Source organism: Mirounga angustirostris, unplaced genomic scaffold (genome assembly GCF_029215605.1).
Source record: "Mirounga angustirostris isolate CCGP_5_RB_7025 unplaced genomic scaffold, mMirAng1.0.hap1 SCAF_4, whole genome shotgun sequence".
Lineage (NCBI taxonomy): Eukaryota > Metazoa > Chordata > Mammalia > Carnivora > Phocidae > Mirounga > Mirounga angustirostris.
Genome location: NW_026991712.1, coordinates 136,329,464 through 136,348,816, shown reverse-complemented (window position 1 = coordinate 136,348,816; position 19,353 = coordinate 136,329,464). Strand labels below are relative to the sequence as shown.

The following is a 19,353-nucleotide window of genomic DNA, read 5'->3' as shown; positions in this document are numbered from 1 at the left end:
TAAAGACTTAGACAGCCATTGTCCAAAAACAAAATAAAAATAATGAGGCATGCTAACAAACTGGCCTTATTCCTAAATTCCGCTGATTTTGATTACAGGAGCTGGAAGACCTGAACAAATGGGGCCTTAACATCTTCAATGTGGCTGGATATTCACACAATAGGCCCCTCACATGCATCATGTATGCCATATTCCAGGTGAGTGAAAGGAGAGAGTATTGCTTATTGAATTCGATGGCTCTTTATGATTTTTTTTCCATCCCAGTTTATTTTCCTGATTTGACTTTTTCCTCATTTTTGGACATCGACTTATGTATTTTCTAATCCATTTTACTACATAGGAAAGAGACCTCCTAAAGACATTCAAAATCTCATCTGATACATTTGTAACCTACATGATGACTTTAGAAGACCATTACCATTCTGATGTGGCATATCATAACAGCCTACACGCTGCTGATGTAGCCCAGTCAACCCATGTTCTTCTTTCTACGCCAGCATTAGATGTGAGTAGTTATGATGTGTTTTGCATACCTGCCCATCCTCTTTTACAAAGTGCTATACAACATGTAACATATTTACAGAAATAGTTGCACATGTTTGAACTGGTTCTTTATTATGTGTAGCATCCATAAATTGGGTTGCTAATAAAAATGAATGGCATTTCTACGTACACTGCTTTTGAATATCAGAGTAACTCTCTCTTAATGTCTCTTATGATTGAAATTGTTTAATTATCAAGTAATTAACAGGGTGCTTTATTTTTTTTTAATTTTTTTTTTTTTAAGATTTATTTATTTGACAGAGAGAGACACAGCGAGAGAGGGAACACAGGCGGGGAGAGTGGGAGAGGGAGAAGCAGGCTTCCCGCGGAGCAGGGAGCCCGATGCGGGACTCGATCCCAGGACCCTGGGACCATGACCCGAGCCGAAGGCAGACGCTTAACAACTGAGCCACCCAGGCGCCCCAGGGTGCTTTATTTTTTTAAGATTTATTTATTTGAGAGAGAGAGAGTGCACACAAGTGGGGCTAGGGGCAGAGGGGGAGAGAGAATCTCAAGCAGACTCCCCGCTGAGTGCAGAGCCTGACACGGGGCTCAATTTCATGATCCTGAGATCATGACATGAGCAGAAATCAAGAGGCAGACGCTTAACCGAATAAACCACCCAGGTGCCCCCAGGGTCCTTTATTTTTCTTTGCATCTCCAGTATCTAGTAAGTGTCCAGTTCAGCATCTAGTATGTAGTTTATCCTAAGTATGCATATACTGATCTTAACTGCCCACACCATCCCAAACACTGTGAAGGATAGCACAGAAATATAATATAAAATGTCCTATATAGTTCCTGTTGGGAATAAGCATCCATAGGCTTAGTCTCCTAAGAATTCATAAAACTGATTCTATGGGTTGAAGAAAAAGTAACTGAATATCTAGAACTGAATATCTAGAATTAATAATGCTGAAGCAAAGGGGAGCAGTGTTCCATTTTGCTAGACATCTTGCTAGAAGGTGGCTCTGACTCCTTCCTTAGTAGATTAATGCATTTCCATGCACCAGTGTTAGCGGTAATGTGCCCAGCAGCCCATATTCTTCTTTGACATACAGCAACGGTAGTTAGGTTCTTCCAAAATGTGTAGGCTCACTACAGAAGGGGACTTGCCAACCCCTATCCAGCCCCACCATATTCACAGGTTCAGTTTGGAAGGTGAAAAAAGATTAAACTGGCCACAACTCTATTGTTTGGGTTCCATATTTCCTGAGAAAAGAAATCCAAGAGGTCAGGAAAGTGAGATGGAGCTGAGGCTGTTTTATCCCCTGAAGGAGAGAAACAGTATTATTTGTATGTTCTGTATAAGGATTATAGAGTGGGTCAACACTGTTTGTCAACTACCCTCTGTTATTGATAGGATACCTATTGTGTAGCCGGAAATTGACCACTGGGGGCCACACGTGTTTAGAGAAGGGAGAGCTCAACGTGTCCTTGAGCAGTTAGCCTTCACGGGAGAGGTGGACACTGAGCTGGCATTTGAAGGATCAGAAGATGTAAGTAATCACAGAGGATGAGGACAGACATTACAGCCAGAGAAAGACCATTTAGTCAGAAGGAATGTATATTTACACAAATGCTAGGTTTAAGTTATCGTGTACAGATGGGGCAGAAGAGGCTTCGCAACATGGCATGAAGGAGTGGAGCAGTGAGGCATTAGGTTTCACTTCTTAGGCAAGTTCTCAGATCTTGCCCATAGTAAACATTTAGCACATAGGAACTGAAGGAGTGGATGAATGAATGAATATATGAAAGCTTCTGATCACACTACAAATTTAGCTTTGGGAAATAATTTATTGCCAGTCTTATGAGTTTGGAATTTAGCCTTTCTTCTTTAAGTTACTCAGCCTGAAAACATGAATGTTGTTGTATCTCAGTGCAGAGCCAGTCTGACTTTCTTTTTTGACTTGTATGTGCTCGTGTTACATAAGCACCATTCTGCCGTACACCTGATCCAGGAAACAAACATCAGGCCCCACCTGATCACTCATCATGAGCATGGTGCTAATGCCTTCCTATAAGCTCGATGTGGGCATGGGCTTACGCCATCATCCCTTTCACATTAGACCTTATGATGATGGATAGAATCTACATTTAATTAGTGCATTGAGACATTATACCACATCAGCAAACAATCCTTCTCCCAACAAGAATGAAACGGGATACTTTAATATGAAACTGAATAAGCAGGATAGGCCAATGGGACATAGAGTTAAATGTGCTCGTTTTGTTCTGCAGGCCGTCTTCACCGATTTGGAAATTCTGGCCGCCATTTTTGCAGCTGCTATCCATGACGTCGATCACCCTGGAGTCTCCAACCAGTTTCTCATCAACACAAGTGAGTTCACTACTGGAACAGTCATTTGAGATAATTGTATGATTCGTTGCTTCATTTTTTCCCCCGTAATGTTTTCATTATGGATGATAATAAGGGTAATAATGAGGTAATCCTTCCATTCCACTCAAGCTGGTCAGACCTTTCCTGGATACTGTGTCCAGTCATGCATGGAGAACTTGCAAAGGGTCAGAGGGGAGCCATAAAAAGTACTCTACATTTGGAAAATACAATACATGAGGAAAGACTAACAGATGTGGGATTATCCAGTAAAGACAAAAAAAGGCTTGGGGATAACGTGATAATGATTTTCAATTTTATGCGGGACTCTCACATAGAACATGGTGACCCACTGGTGTCCCTCTTTACTGAGGAGAAAGGCCAAAATGAGCATGGGAACCTCCAAAAAGAAATAAGACTCCAAAGAAAGCACTGGAATGCTTGGTCTATAGTAGGGAAGATGACCTCAGTGACATTTAGTGCGGGTCCAGTCTTAGGATCCCAAGCTATACTCAGTGATTTTGTCATGCTGAAGATGTTTAGTATCCATGCTAATGAAAATCCATGAATTTTCTCAGTTAGTGCACTATTTCTAAAAGCTAAAAATCTCAGCACTTTTTCTTCTGAGAATATTGGCTATACAGTTGTGGTCATCATTAACATCAAGTGCTGATGGTTTTATAGAAATGTTTGAGCTCCTTGCTATAAAAGAGTCCCTGTCCTACTTTATCATCAGAATATCTGAATGATCGGGTGCCTGGGTGGCTCAGTCGGTTAAGCGACTGCCTTCCGCTCAGGTCATGATCCCAGGGTCATGGGATCGAGTCCCACATCGGGCTCCCTGCTCTGTGGGGAGCCTGCTTCTCAACCTCTCCCACTCCCCCTGCTTGTGTTCCCTCTCTCGCTGTATCTCTCTCTGTCAAATAAATAAATAAATAAAATCTTAAAAAAAAAAAAAGAATATCTGAATAATCTAGATGTGGTGTAGATTCATTTTTAACCTTGTTCTTCTACTGAAAGAATAGAAACTTCAGGCAACTACGTAGCTATTGGATTATATCAGCGGGCATAGTGTGTGTCACATATCAATCTATATACTGGCCAGGTAGCTTCACACAGAAAAAAGTGGTCTTTCTGTTACAGCCACCGACAACACTAGAACATAGAAAGCCAGTTTGCCGATCTGGGATTGATTACAGGTGAACAGGGCAGGAGTGCTGAAATGACTTCATATATCCCACCACGTATTCTGAGGATGTAACATGAAGAACGCAGTTAAAACAATGGTATATGAGTGACAACATCTGCAATGAGTAACCTCTCGCCATCACTTGGCTATTATTCTTTATTAAGAGAAAATGTTCCTTCTGGAATTTGTTGACCATAGTCTCCAGTGCAGACCAGGGCTCTACCTAACAAAAGATGTCTGTGATTCTTCTGTGTGAATGGCAGGCTGGAAGCTGTCATTTAGGTACAGATGTTACTATTTCTGACATATAGGGCCAGAGGATGGAAACTCTGACATCAAGATTGTTCTAAAAAATTATTAATGTTTCATTGCCATATTTGTAGAAAGCTCCAAAGAGCTAAATTATTTGGATAAAACAAAATCTCACACTCAACACTATTATCATCTTTGAAAAATTAGAAAGTCACAAGTGACAGGACTGGGGAATCTATAAAAAAGTGAAATAGTTTGAAAATGCTAATACATATGATAAAGTTGAGTGGCATTTTCCGTTTATTCCTTCCCAAAGCACAAAATGTGTGAAGACATAAAGGAAATTACAAACTGAGATAAAAATAGGGTTTAGTTGCTTGGAAATGCACTTACCTAATGTTAAATTCTTCATGTGAAATGAAGAAGAAGAAAAAGGATTTTAAAATACCGTGAATTTTAGTCAAGGAGAAAGCTTATGCACCAATATCTACGACAAGCATGTTTTGCTTGGAAACTGACTACTCCCCCTTGAAGAGGGCAACTGTTTCTCTGATGAGAAATGACATGTGAATCTTGGTTCCTGACATCATTTGGAGAGAACTGGATCTGATTTCACACTGAAGTCATGCCAGCATTGGAATTATAGCCCTTCCTTATTAAGTCATCATTTTTCCTTGTTTATCAGATTCAGAACTCGCTTTGATGTATAATGATGAATCTGTGTTGGAAAACCATCACCTTGCTGTGGGTTTCAAACTGCTGCAGGAAGAACACTGTGACATCTTCCAGAATCTCAGCAAGAAGCAACGCCAGACGCTCAGGAAAATGGTTATCGACATGGTAAGACTTCCTTTCGACATCCTTCACTTACCTTTCCCTTCTCAGGAGGAGAAACACCATTCTCTCTGATAAACTGAGTTTCCTGAGAGTTTCATTTTCCTTTTACCCTAGGTGTTAGCAACGGATATGTCCAAACATATGAGTCTGCTGGCAGATCTGAAGACAATGGTAGAAACAAAGAAAGTTACAAGTTCAGGTGTTCTTCTCCTGGACAACTACACGGATCGTATACAGGTATTTGATGAAAGCCTTTGATTTACCACAAAGCCAAACCAAACTAAACCAAGCAACAGTTAAAAAATGAAAACAAACATCAGTCCAGTTAGTCTCATATCTGGTTATTATTACAACTTGGGCTTATTTTCAGAACAAGCTAAGGAAAATGGACATTCAAGTTTATCCTCGAATTTATCAAGAAAAACATAACCCTATTTATTGAATTGCTGAGTTCTAAAAATAAATGGCAAAATTCATTTGTAATAGGGGATACGTGACTGCTGGTCCCCAAAGCTCGTGTTTGGATATAAATCCCATTGACTTGAAGACTGTTAGGTCTGTTTTGATTATACAAACTGCCATCAGCTGGTCTCTTTCCACAAGTGGAAAATATGAAGACATCTACTTTGAGTAATTCTTTGCATTTTTTCCAAACTGGGAAAGGGAAACGATGGTAGCATTTGACCTCTAATGTCCCTTCCAATTTTTACATTCAATGACTGTCAATCTGAGAAGACACACATTTTCCCTTGCAGGACTCCTGTAATGGTAAATAAGCAAGTCTGGCCAGCGTCACTGTAATTCCATTTTTTGGTGCGCACACCACAATTATAATGCAACTAAAATGTTCCTGGGTTTGGTACCAAATGTACTAGTACAAGAGGCATCAGATGTTCTGGTAGTATTTACACTGTCTTTTATGGGATTTTCAAAACTCGATGATTCCAGGTCCTTCGCAACATGGTACACTGTGCAGACCTGAGCAACCCCACCAAGTCCTTGGAATTGTATCGGCAGTGGACAGACCGCATCATGGAGGAATTTTTCCAGCAGGGCGACAAAGAGCGGGAGAGGGGAATGGAGATTAGCCCAATGTGCGACAAGCACACGGCTTCTGTGGAAAAATCCCAGGTATCTAATATGAAATTTTCAAAGTTTCTGTGAGCTCTGCTGATTCTAGAACTGGAGGGTTCTAGCTAATTCCTGAGGTTATAAGGAAGCAACGACCCATTTAGTTCCATTCTACTTGTGACTCATTTGCCTTCTCCATTACACTAAATTTCACAGGGTGGAGGCAAAGCCGTACTCAGAAACTCATCGAAGTTTGGTCTCTGTATTCTCAAGCAGTTTAAGAGAGTTGCCTATGACCTTAGCAAATCCAGCTGACTGAACTCAGAGCTGCTGCCTCCTCCCCATCCCTCCAGATTTCTCTTATCCCTGTCCTTATCCAGGAGCTCAACTCTTCATCCTTGCTTCCTCCGCCCTGTGTCTGTTGTCTCTCCATAATCAAGTGCACGGCCAAGGGTGAATCTCATCCTGCATACCTCTTCTACCTCACAGTCGACGCCCTTTCCCGTGTCCCCTTCCAAGGTTGCTTCTCTACCTCTGAGGACACACTGACATCTTTGGGTTGTGTCCAAAGCTACAAATTCCCTGCGTGCCGAGGACTGGGGACAATATGCTGGAGGCAGGGGGATGCAGAAATGCCTCAGATACTTCTAGCTGATACTGGAAAGTATCGATAGCCCTACAAAGGCTTCAGGGCCTGCTGAAATGTTATTTTTTTTTCAGGGCAACATATAGTCCTGATTGAGAGGGTCTATAGGCTATTCCAGGTCTTTATCACAAAAGCATGAGGAGGGCTTTTTGTTAGTGTTTATCCTCTTTCCCTGCTACCTGCTACCCCCAAACTTACATATACTTATAATATCAATGCAAAGTACCCTTGCAGTTATGATTTTAAAGATTTATTTATTTATTTATTTGACAGAGAGAGACAGCTAGAGAGGAAACACAAGCGGGGGGTGTGGGAGAGGGAGAAGCAGGCTTCCCGCTGAGCAGGGAGCCTGATGCGGGGCTCGATCCCAGGACCCTGGGATCATGACCTGAGCCCAAGGCAGACGCTTAACTGACTGAGCCACCCAAGTGCCCTTGCAGTTATTATTTTATTGTTTTTTTTAAAGGAACCCAGTCAAATGAGTTTAAAATCTGTGAAAGTGCTCTAAAAGTCTAATATGCTATAAAAATGCATGCTAGCATTCAGTTGTCAGGGCCAATTCAAATCCCCTAAAGCCTTAATTTGAACAATTAGTTAGTTAATTAATTAATTAAAATAATGCCCAGTTATTATCAACAGTGATGTTGTATATTTATATGGTGTTCTATGTGGTTTTCCACACATTTTCCCAGAACTTGTCCTGTTTGAACCCCCACACAGCTTTGTGAGATAGACACAACAGCTATTTTCCCCATGCATCAGGTGGAGAAGCTGTCCCCTTAGCTCATTTCACCAGCTCCCAAGTGACCCAGCTGCCCTCTGCCCAGAGCTCTTCCCTCTCCATCACTGTAGCAGGTCTCCCTGTTGCCATGACATCATGGTCCATTCTGGTGTTTCCCGCAGATGGGCTCTGGCAAGCATTGTCTGAGTCATCTGGCAATAAAGCCCTTGACTAGGTGCTGTTAGGATTTGTAGAGCTCTCTCATCCCAGGGCCCAGCAAATAAGCAACTAGAGGCTACCGTTCAAAAAAGTTCTGAGCATTTAGCAGAAGCAAAGCAAATGAAGAAAGGAAATGATTGCACGGTGTTCATCTCATTCCATTTTCTCCATTGCCTTGAGCTTGTTTTTTCAGGTCCCTGGAAAACACCTTGAAAATAGTCTCTCAAATCCATTAAATACACATAAAGAAGGAAAAGGGAGTGGGTGGAAGCAAGAGAAATATCTGAATCATCTGCAGTCAAGTTCCAGTGCAGATCAGAGATGTCCCTGACTTTGGTGTGAGTTATGTTAAGACTAGGGAAGCACCAGGGAGGAGAAGATAGACGATAGATAGGTCAATAGATAGGTGATAGATAGATGGATAGATGATAGATATAAATATATAGATACAGGTAGATACAGATATAAAAGAGTCACATATGAACTTTGATGTATTAAATGATTTGCCAAAAAAAAAAAAATGATTTGCCAAAAACCAGAATGTTGTTAAAGGAAAGGTTTCCAGGGGTGCCTGGGTGGCTCAGTTGGTTAAGCGACTGCCTTCAGCTCAGGTCATGATCTCAGGGCCCTGGGATCGAGCCCCACATCGGGCTCCCTGCTTGGCGGGAAGCCTGCTTCTCCCTCTCCCACTCCCCTTGCTTGTATTCCCTCTCTTGCTGTCTCTCTGTCTCTGTTAATTAATTAAATAAATAAAATCTTAAAAAAAAAAAAAAAAGGTAAGGTTTCCAGTAGTGTGGAAAGAGAGCTGTATCATGTCCCATGGATGCATATACGTTGCTCTTGCTCATTTACCTCTGCATCCGGACCCAGCATCTCTCCAGTCCCCCAGACCAGGACAGGGGAATTCCATTCCCTCATTCAACTAGTGCCTATTCTTTTTCACAACCTGCCCCCACCCCCAGTGTTTCCTGTTTGTCTGACAATGGAGAGGTCAGCATAAGGCCACAGAGCCAGCTCATGCAGGATGCATAGCCCCTGTGTAAACCATAACAGAGCCATAAGCCTCGTATTTATTCACAGGAACACTAGCAAAGGAACTGCTTAATTGTTTTTATTTTCCCTCCTTTCTCCTGATGGAAGTGACCGTACCCTGTGGATCTAAGACAATTGCAGACATGTCCACAGAGGGGAAATTTGTTTGTTTAGGCACTGGAAGTATATTCAGATGTTTTACCAAAGTCGTCTACAAACAAAAGCATTCCACGGAACTTGAGAAATTTCAGTCATCAGGGGCTGTCTCCTCTTCATTTTGGAATGGCAGCATATTTTAAATCTATCAGGGAAAGAATCTTGAGTCAGAAATCATTAGACCTGGAGCTTCCTTCTTCGGAGAATGACTCACAGAATCCAAGTAGTGACAAAGTCATTCCCAACCAGAGTTACATCCAGACTTCTTATCTGGCACACAGAAGATGAAAAGTAGTCAGTTATAGTGAGACAAACACAGGCTTGGGAATCAGACGGAGCTGGGTCCAAGTCCCAGCTCTACCACTTACCGGCTCTATAATCTCTGACAAGATATTTCATCTCAATGAGTCTTAGCTTCCTCCTTTGTAAAGGGTGGGTAACAATACTTACCTTGCGGACGTAAGAGCAATAATGTATATATTACATCCAGGGCATGGTGTACCGTATAGTATGTGCTCAAATAGGGGAATCCATCATTATTGATCTCTCTTAGCTTGTTGTGCCTCTTTCTTTGCCTAGAAACCAGAACAACTTGTTTGGTTTTCAAGAGCCCGTCATAATAATCGACATGTAACCTTATTTTTTTCCAGGTTGGTTTCATTGACTACATCGTGCATCCACTGTGGGAGACCTGGGCAGATCTGGTGCAGCCTGACGCCCAGGACATTCTGGATACATTAGAAGATAACAGGAACTGGTATCAGAGCATGATACCCCAGAGTCCCTCCCCACCGCTGGACGAGCAGAACAGAGACTGTCAAGGTCTGATGGAGAAGTTTCAGTTTGAACTGACCCTTGAAGAGGAGGATTCCGAAGGCCCTGACAAAGAGGGAGAGGGTCACAATTATTTCAGCAGCACAAAGACACTTTGTGTGATTGACCCTGACCATAGGGATTCGCTAGGAGAGACTGATGGAGACACTGGGGCAGAAGACAAGTCCCCGACTGACACATAATTGCCTTCTCCGTGTGGAGATGAACATTCCACCTTTACCAAGCATGCCAGCTGGACAGTAGGGCCAGCCCATCATGGGGGCGTAGGCCTGCACGGGACAAGGGCCATGTGGCCTTTCCAGTTACTTGAGTTGGGAGCCAGAATGCGAGACCATGAAGCAAACAGCAGTTCAGAAAATCCCACGGTTGACTTGCCTTGTTTGCAAGCTTAGTGGAGAGCTGAAGCTTTATCTGGTACTGGAGGCCAAGGTCAGATCCTGAGTAAATGGCTTGAAAATGGAAGACACAAAACTGAGAGATTTTTTTCTGCACTAAATTTTGGGAATCTGTCCCCCCTAGTGACTGAACTGACTGATTAATAACTTCATTTATGAACCTGCTCACCTGTCCCCTTGTCTGCCAACCTGTGTGCCTTTTTTGTAAAACATTTTCACGTCTTTAAAATGCCTGTTGAATACCTAGAGTTTAGTATCAACTTCTACACAGATAAGCGTTCAAAGTTGACATAAACTTTTTTGACTCTTTCTGGGGGAAAAAAAAGGAAAGAAAATGGTCTTCCTTCTTTCTTGGGCAATATCTTTCACTTTACTACAGTTACTTTTGCAAATAGAAAGGATACGCTTCTAACCACATTCTACTTCCTTCCCCTATGGTCCCATCCAGCTTCACAGTTGCCCGTATAACTTATCTCTGTCTGCCTGCTTACAGCAGTATTTTTTTTCTCCTCTTAGAACTTCACTTTTTGTGCTGCAAACAGAATAAAAGTGAACAAACTAAGAGGTAGGAAGGGGTAGTCATGTCATTCCCAATAACAGTCTGTGTAAAATTCAGCTCGATGAGGCAGTGCGCCATGTTGTGTCCCGTAGCCCTGAGCCACTGGGCCCCGCACACACACCCCATCCTGTCCCCTCCCCCCTCGTTCTCTACCCAGTGACACACCGTTTCCAATTCGATGCTGCCGTCTTTCTCTTGAACTGCCTTCTGCGCTAACACCTCCATTTCTGTTTATAACAGTATATTTATTACTTCATGTATATAATGTAATGTTTTGTAAGTTATTAATTTATATATCTAACATTGCCTGCCAATGGTGGTGTTACATTTGTGTAGAAAACTCTGCCTAAGAGTTGCGACTTTTCTTGTAACATTTTGTATGGTGTATTATATAACCTGGAAATCGCTTAAGAGAGACATACGACCCCCTCCCCGGTGAGGACATCTGTGGGCTTTTATTCAGAAGGTCTGCCCTCTTCCCTGTCGGAGTTGCTCATACTGCACAACCCCTTTGTGAACCAGTTTTGGAAATAGGATTCTCACATTCGATACTAAATGGTTTATACTGAGCTTTTACTTTTGTATAGTTTGATAGGGGTAGGGGGCAAGGGGATGTAGTTTTCACCCATGTTCTATCCAAATCTGTGTCCGCGTGAGTTGGGTTATAACTGGGTTCTACTCTCATTGTGGCTTTGGTTTAAACAGCAACACTACATTTGCTCACAGACGGTTCTTCTAAGTGTTCCCAAACTACTGATTTTGAAGCAAAAGCCTCCTGCCAGCCGTTAAGCAGGAATGTCATGTTCCAATTAATTACAAAAAAAAAACAACCAAACAATAAAACAATGTGAATTTTATAATAAAATGTGAACTGATATAGTAAATTATGCAAATGTGAAGCTTCTGATAACACTTGTTAGGCCTCTCATTGGCTTCCGTCTCCCATTTGTAAAATATATTCCAAGCTTTCAGTTCAGCATTGTAACTCACTAGTTAAAGAAATGGCACAAATGTGCATGACCAATGGGTTTGTATGTCTATTTACACTGCATATTTCAGGTGGACATTTTATTGTTTTCAAAAGTTTCTCACAATGTATGTTATAGTATTATTATTATATATTGTGCTCAGATGCATTCGTAAGAGACTTTTATATGAAGTGAATAAACAAAAGCATGATTAGATTAGACTGTAGGCCCAATTATTTTGTGGTTAGTTCTGACCTATTAAAAGCAGATATTTCTTTCTCTTCTCTCCTACCCTACCCCACAGAGAAAACCAACCACTTTGCCTGGCCAACCTCTCAACTGAAGTTTCAGAATCTGTGTCCAAAAAGTCCCCTAGCTTGGAACGTTTCACATGTTCTTAGCAAATATCCACACAGCTCAGTGATGCGGGAGGTGGTTAAAGAAAAGCAAACAAAACCACTGTAAGAATCTGAAAAGTTTAATCCACTAGATAAACCAAGGGAATCTCCAACTTGGCTGGGTCCTCCAGAAAAATGAATCATAGCATCACAGAACATTAGCTTCATGTAGTCAAATGGTCCCACTGATTCAGTTGACACATGAAGAATCTGAGGTCCAAAGAGTCATCTTCAAGCACCATTGACAGAGCACTGGTTCATGGTCTTTTCGATGATTCATGGAGTCTCCTAATGGTCATATGGTTATGCTTTTCTTTCTGGAAAGAGCTTTATAAATTTCATAGGCAGAATACTTAAATGCTCTGTTGAAGTTTTAAAATCAGCTTTAAAAAATGTTATCCTGGGGCACCTAGGTAGCTCAGTCGTTAAGTGTCTGCCTTCTGCTCAGGTCATGATCCCAGGGTCCTGGGATCAAGTCCCGCATTGGGCTCCCTGTTTTGCGGGAAGCCTGCCTCTCCCTCTCCCACTCCCCCTGCTTGTGTTCCCTCTCTCGCTGTGTCTTTCTCTGTCAAATAAATAAATAAAATCTTAAAAAAATAAAATAAAAAATGTTATCCTAAGAAGTGTGTGTGTGTGTGGTGAAAGGCCACAAACAAGAATCAGCAGGTAACGTAATATTTTAACCACAGGGAAATGTTTGTGAACTAGTAAGTGGGTCTGCTCTAGAAGAATTCCACTCAAGAAACTAAATTTCCTGAATTTCTTTACAAAGACAAGATGAGCCAACATTGCGGAACCAGTCTGCCTGCCGGTTGTAGAGCTGATGTTTACGGTACTTAGCTACCATCCCTGATTTCTGATTCCACCCCCATCCCTGAGCTCTTACAGATTAAGTGACAAAGTGAATTGGTTAGCATAGTCACAGGTGTGACTTTTATAAAGTCTACAGCTATAAATATTTATAAATATGTGCAGGTATGTTTTCTACAGGGAAATGTTTTTTAATCCTTGCTGCAAATAAGAATCACCTGGAGAATAAATTTTTAAAAAAATTATTAATGTTTGGGTCCCCTAGATTCTGTTTGAATTCCCAAGAGCCCTGGGGACCAGATTTTAAAAATTTTCCCCAGGTGCAATTTGAGTGGAGAGCTATCGCTCCTGAAGAGAGAGTCATGCTTGGAGCTAAGGCTTTTGTCAGTACGTTCAGGCTGCTATGGTAAAGCACCACAGACTGGGCAGCTTAAAAACAACAGGAATTTATTTCTCACAATTCCGGAGGCTGGGAAGTCTAAGATTAAGGTACCAGCATAGTCACGTTCTGGTGAGGGCCCACTTCCTGGATCATAACTGGTAGAAATAGACTCCTCACTTGGTGGAAATGGCTAGAGATCTCTCTGGACCCTTTTATTATAAGGCAGTAATCCCATTCATGAAGCCCCCACCCTCATGATTTAAACACTTCCCAGAGGCCTCTCTTCCTATTACCATCATCTTTGGGAGTTAGAATTTCAACAGATGAATTTGGGAAGGGACACAAACATTCAGGCCACAGCAAATCTCTTTCACTATGACTGTCTTCAGATATTGTCCACCCACCATGGCCAGGTGCTGGTTCAGGTACAGAGATGAGACCAGGCCTTAGAGATGAGTAAGATAGAGCTCTATAGTCCAGGAGCTTGCAGTCTGCTGTGTTGCTCACCATCTGCCCTAGAGACCACAAAATCATAATTTTGTTCTCAGGAAAACCACAACGAAGATAAATCTAAAAGAAAGTTAATCATCTGGTTCTATAACATAGGCCATAAGTGTAACCATTCTCGTATCTATGATGGCATATCAGTGTTCCTAGTGGCAGGGAACTACTGCAGAAGCAGAAATTACTGTGGCATCTCTGCCAAGGCTGAGTGTGATAGCTTAGTACTTAACAAAATGTGTAGGAGCCTAAGGCTGACTTACAGAGTCAGGAACTGTCAGAGTTCCAGAAGATGGCCTTCACTTGACCTTTTCCCACAGGCTTATTTTGACATGAGTTGGAAGTCTGGGACGTTCTTGTCCACTGAACAAAGCCTAATGGGGTTCAGGTGAAGGAGGGTGGTTTATTGCATGGATTCTGGAGCCAAGTGGCCTGGGTTTAAATCCTCTCTCCTCCATTTACTAACCATACGACTTTAGACAATTCACCTACTCTTTGGGCTTCAGCAAAATGGGGATTATTAATTTGTCAGGTGGAGGTAATAATCCCAGGCCTTTTCCACCATTCCACTGCTACTTCTCCGAGCCCGAGCCTGTGTCTTAGTGATTGATTAAATCAATGATCATGAGCTTTAAAACCTGTAAAACCCAGGTGGGGCAGGAAAGCTAGCAAATTCCTTTTATAAACCCACATTGTATGCATCCTGTACCCCTTGTGAAGAATTCTCCAAGCTGGTTCTCTCCCACATTCCTCAAGATTTGGATCAGGTATCCTCCTACAGGAAGTTTCCCTGATCCCCAAGGTTGGGATAAAGACTCTTACTTGAGCTCCTAGAACATCCTGTGCTTTACCTGTGTAATTAGCTGTGTAACCTTGGGCAAGTCACTTAACTCTCCTGTGCCTCAGCTTTATCATCTGTAGAATAAAGATAATTATAGTAATACCAAGATTATAGCAGGTTATGCAAGAATTACATGAGTTGATATACATAAAGTTCTGAGAAATATTATAATTATTAACACCTGCTATATGTTGAAGTTGGGTTTATGTCTTTTCCAAAAGACTGTAACTCATTGAAGTCAGAAGCTGGATCTTATTCCCTGTTGAATCTCCAATGCCCAATCCAATATCTAGAACAAATACACATTTGTCAAACTGAACTGAATCAAGTGGTTTTATGCAAGGGTAAAATGCAACCCCATGCCTAAAGCCTTTTAAACCAAAAAAAAAAAGGTGTTGGAAGGGGCACCTGGGTGGCTGAGTCAGTTAAGTGTCTGACTCTTGATTTCGGCTCAGGTCATGATCTCAGGATCATGAGATTGAGTCCTGCATCTGGCTCTGTGTCCAGCTGGGAGTCTGTTTGAGATTCTCTCTCTCTTATATTAATTAATTAACTAATGAATTAATTTAAAAAAATGTATTGGTTTCTGAGTCCTGGAATAAGGAAATCATGTAATTTTTTTTTTAAAGATTTTATTTATTTATTCATGAGAGACAGAGAGAGAGAGAGGCAGAGGGAGAAGCAGGCTCCCAAGGAGCAGAGAGCCCGATGTGGGACTCGATCCCAGGACCCTGGGATCATGACCTGAGCCGAAGGCAGACGCTTAACGACTGAACCACCCAGGTGTCCCGGAAACCATCTACTTTTAGAACCAAAGATTCCTCAGAGATCATCTGGTCTACCCCTTTATTTTTATAAACAAAGGAACTGAGGCTCAGACATGGCCAGTGACCTGCCTGAGATCACACAGTGTATTAATGTTGTAGAGCCGCCATAAACTAGTACTGCAAACCAGGGTGGGGAGGGTGAGGGAGTTGGGGGGTGTTAAACAGTGGAAATTTACTATCTCACAGTCCTGGAGGCTAGAAGTGCAAGGTTATGGTGGGGTCAGGGACAGTTCCTTCTGAGGGCTATGAGAATCTGTTCATGCCTCTCCCCTAATTTCTGATAATTTGGGGCAACCTTTGACATTCTTGGCTTGTAGATGCAGCACCCTAATCTCTTCCTTCATGTTTATGCAGCGTTCTCTGTGTTTGTATGCCTGCATCCAAATTTCCCCTTTCTATAAGGACACCAGTCATATTGGGTTAAGGGCCCACCCTACTCCAGTATGACCTCATTTTAACTAATTACATCTAATTAACTAATTGCATCTATTTCCAAATAAAGTCACATTCTGAGGTACTGGGGGTTAGGACTTCAACATAGAAATCTGAGGGAGGATATAATTCAAGCCATAATACACAGTTACTCACCAGAAGAGTTCCCAATTCCTTACTCAGGTGTCTTTTGTCAACATCATGGAGTTTGGGGACCTTAGACACCCATTCAACTTCTCTGCACCTCAAACTTCTCTCTAAAATAGAGGAAGAGCCTATATGTCTTAACAGGTGCTACCCAGTTATAAAAAGTTTAATGCTTTATACCAAGGCATTTTTGTTTTCTTAAGGTCTTTCTGAGTTCTTCAAACATATTAATTATTTAATTATTAATTATTTCCTTGGTGTAACTAGGTGTCACATGGAGAAGAGAAAGAAGCTTAGGGTAGTAGGAAAAACATAGCCCAAGGGTTAAGAGCTTAGGCTCTGAAGGTGAACAGACCCCAGTTCAAATCCCTGCTCTTCCACTTCCTAGCTGTGTAACGTGGGGCAAACAGTTAACCTCTTCAAGCCACAGTTCCCTCCTCATTAAAATGAGGAACATAATAGTGACCTTTTGATGAGGTTGCTATGAAGCCTAGTGGACAATGCATAAAAAGTGCCTCACTGTCAGCCATTATATATGGATATCAGCTAAGACTTCATTCCTTCCACAAATATTTATAGAACACCAATTATGTGCCAGGCACAGTATGATGAGCAAAACACACAAAGTCCCTGCCCTTATGAAATTTGTCTTTTTAGTGGGAGAGAAAGACCCCAAGGAAACAAGAAGATAAATACTACATTACTGGGTAGTGTGATATGTGCCACGGGGTTGGCAAGTGACAGTAGTTTAAGAACAATGGCTCTGGAGTTCCATAGCCCAGGTTAGAGTCCCAGCCTCACTCTTTGCTAATGGTGCAGACCCGGGTACAGCAAACACAAAGTGTGCCTGTCAACTTCAAAGAGCAGAAGGAACGCCAGGTAAGGCAGAGGAGTGGACACTGAAGTTGGTGGCCAGGTCACAGAGAATTGTAAGGCTTTTGTAAGGACTTCGCCAAGTCATCGGATGGCTTCGAGCACAAGATTGACATGATCAGACCTGCATTTCTTAAAGATTACTCTGTGAGGAGAACAAACTATACTGAGGCAAACACCGAATCAGAGAAACCAGTTAGGAGGTTGCTGCTGTCATCCTCTGAAGTGACAGGAACTCGACAAGATTAGCAGTGGTAGAGGTAGTTGAGAGTTGGAAGATTTGAGATATATTTTCAAGGCGGGCCAACAGGACTTGCTGATGGATTTGAAAATGGAAGCACAGGAAAAGGAGTGAGAAAGATCCCAAGAGTGTGGCCTGGGCAGCCCTTTGAACGGTAGGAATATTTCCTCTGATGGGGGGCATTTGGAGGGGAACAGATTTGGGTGGGTTGGAGGTGCTTTTTGGTCACCCAAGTGGAGGTATTGTGGAGGCAATTAGGTATATGAGTCTGAAGTTCAGGGCAGAGGTCATGAAAGTCCTACTAAACTTATCAGTGAGTAGGCTCCCTATCTAATTGTCTATGTGGACTAAATCTGTTTTATCCCAAATCACCCCTGACCCAAAATGTGGCCTCTTCAGGAGGTTCTTCAAGAGATCTGCCCACACCAAGCATTTTGTAATTTTATAGAATTTTACAGAAGCAGCAGTTGGGTCTGGGGAGGTCGCTGTCAACAACACGCTGCTCTCTGGGCTGCACAGCTGCCCTTTTCCCTGTTCTCCCTTCACTCTGTCCTCAGACCCACTGAACCACCCTCTCAGGAGCAAAACCAGTTATTTTTCCTGGCAGTTGCACCACACTTAGCATTCATCTTTTGTTGATGGGGTATGACTTGGGGAACTCTCCCTTCAAAACCACAGAGCTTCTTGATATGTTCTTTATGCAATTATATACATTGCTCTCCCAAGAGAAATTCAGATATAAGAACCTTTCTCCATCTTATTCTCTCTTCCCCCAGTAAAAATGGGAGGTCTCACTCACAAACTTTCGGAGAGGTAAGTGAAGAGAAAGCAAAGCTCAAGGGTTTCCTTATGGCTCCCATGCCTTCCCTACCTCATGGTTCAACCCTGCCCATGTCCTTTGCCAGATTTGCACTGATGCTTAACTTTGCTCAGTGGTTAGGACTTGGGCTCTCGGGTAATGATCTTATCTCCTGTTTTTGCCTTCCCCTCAAATTTCACCCCATCACTTCAAGGGCATGAACTCCTCTCCATGTCTTTGATAGAACAATTCTACCAGGCCCTTTTGGTGCTTGAGAATCCTCTTTGCATCTCCTGCTTTACCCAACGCAGCTCTCACATCTCTCTGTAGCTCAGTGTCCTGAGTGCAGGCTCTGGAGTGCGCGTGGGTGGAGACACACAAATAAAAATAAATAAAAAGTGGTTTGTTACAACACAGGGGGAAAGAACAAAAGTGGCCATTCTGGATGCTTTGGGATACAGTATGTCATGTCCAGTATAGCTATTTTCAATACTAATTTTGTTTTTATTCTATTATTGTCTTTTTCATCAACTTCTAGCCTAACTTTCAAGTAAGATGTGTCTCCATGTTCTCTAGCTTCCTACATGGAAATCTCAAGAAGAGCCTGGCCAGAGTGCCCGAAACCAAGCGACTGTAACCTCTGTGAGGGCAGGGAGCAGGTCTGGTGCTTTGGTCTCTGTTTCCAGAATGCCTAGCACCATGCCTGGCACAGAGTTGATGCTCAAACATTTGTTGAATAAACATGGATGTTGATTACAGGAAGACCCAGTTAATAGGAAGATGAAAAGAATGTACATTCCAGGCAAGTTGACTCTTAATTTCTCTCACTGGATTGCAATGATCTGTTTCCAAATCTGTCTCCCTCTCAACACTGAGCCCCTCCAAGCTAGGACAATGTTTTTCATTTTGTTTCTTTTTTAATCTTTGTGTTCCTCACCACCAACGACACCATGCTGGCCCTAAGTGAAAGGAGTGGCCAGTGATGTTTGTTGAGGGAATGACTGAAGAAACAAGGAAGAAAACCATGTTATTGAAATTATTTGTGAACTATATCCATCCACTTGATTTTCCTGGGGAAGGAATAGAGTATGCTGGGGGAGGCAAGCTTTGATAAATCCATGTTACAGGCCTTGTTCTGCCCCTTCCCAATTGCGGGCATTTGGTCATCGCTTAAATTTTCTGAGCCTAAATTTTCTCATAATTAAATGGAATGAGCAATAGACAACTAAAGATGGGATCAGATTAAAGCATTACATATGGTACGTACTCTATAGTCTGGATGTATATTCTTATGGATGAAAGGATAAATGAATATTAAAATACTTTTTAAAAAAATCACCTC

The 19,353-nt window shown here is 42.1% G+C and overlaps 1 protein-coding gene across 3 annotated transcripts in view; it reads left to right on the top strand.

Moving 5' to 3' along the window:
* The window catches only part of PDE4B (phosphodiesterase 4B), a 100,772-nt gene extending 88,791 nt beyond the window's left edge, over positions 1 to 11,981 (top strand). For all 3 annotated transcript variants that reach the window (XM_064589009.1, XM_064589010.1, XM_045897475.3), the window contains 7 exons: positions 99 to 197; positions 341 to 505; positions 2,785 to 2,884; positions 5,008 to 5,162; positions 5,274 to 5,396; positions 6,108 to 6,290; positions 9,655 to 11,981. In XM_064589009.1, coding sequence (XP_064445079.1) covers positions 99 to 197; positions 341 to 505; positions 2,785 to 2,884; positions 5,008 to 5,162; positions 5,274 to 5,396; positions 6,108 to 6,290; positions 9,655 to 10,020 — 1,191 coding nt within the window. In that variant the 3' untranslated portion in view covers positions 10,021 to 11,981. The remainder of the gene's footprint in view (positions 1 to 98; positions 198 to 340; positions 506 to 2,784; positions 2,885 to 5,007; positions 5,163 to 5,273; positions 5,397 to 6,107; positions 6,291 to 9,654) is intronic.
* Positions 11,982 to 19,353: the final 7,372 nt, after the last annotated feature.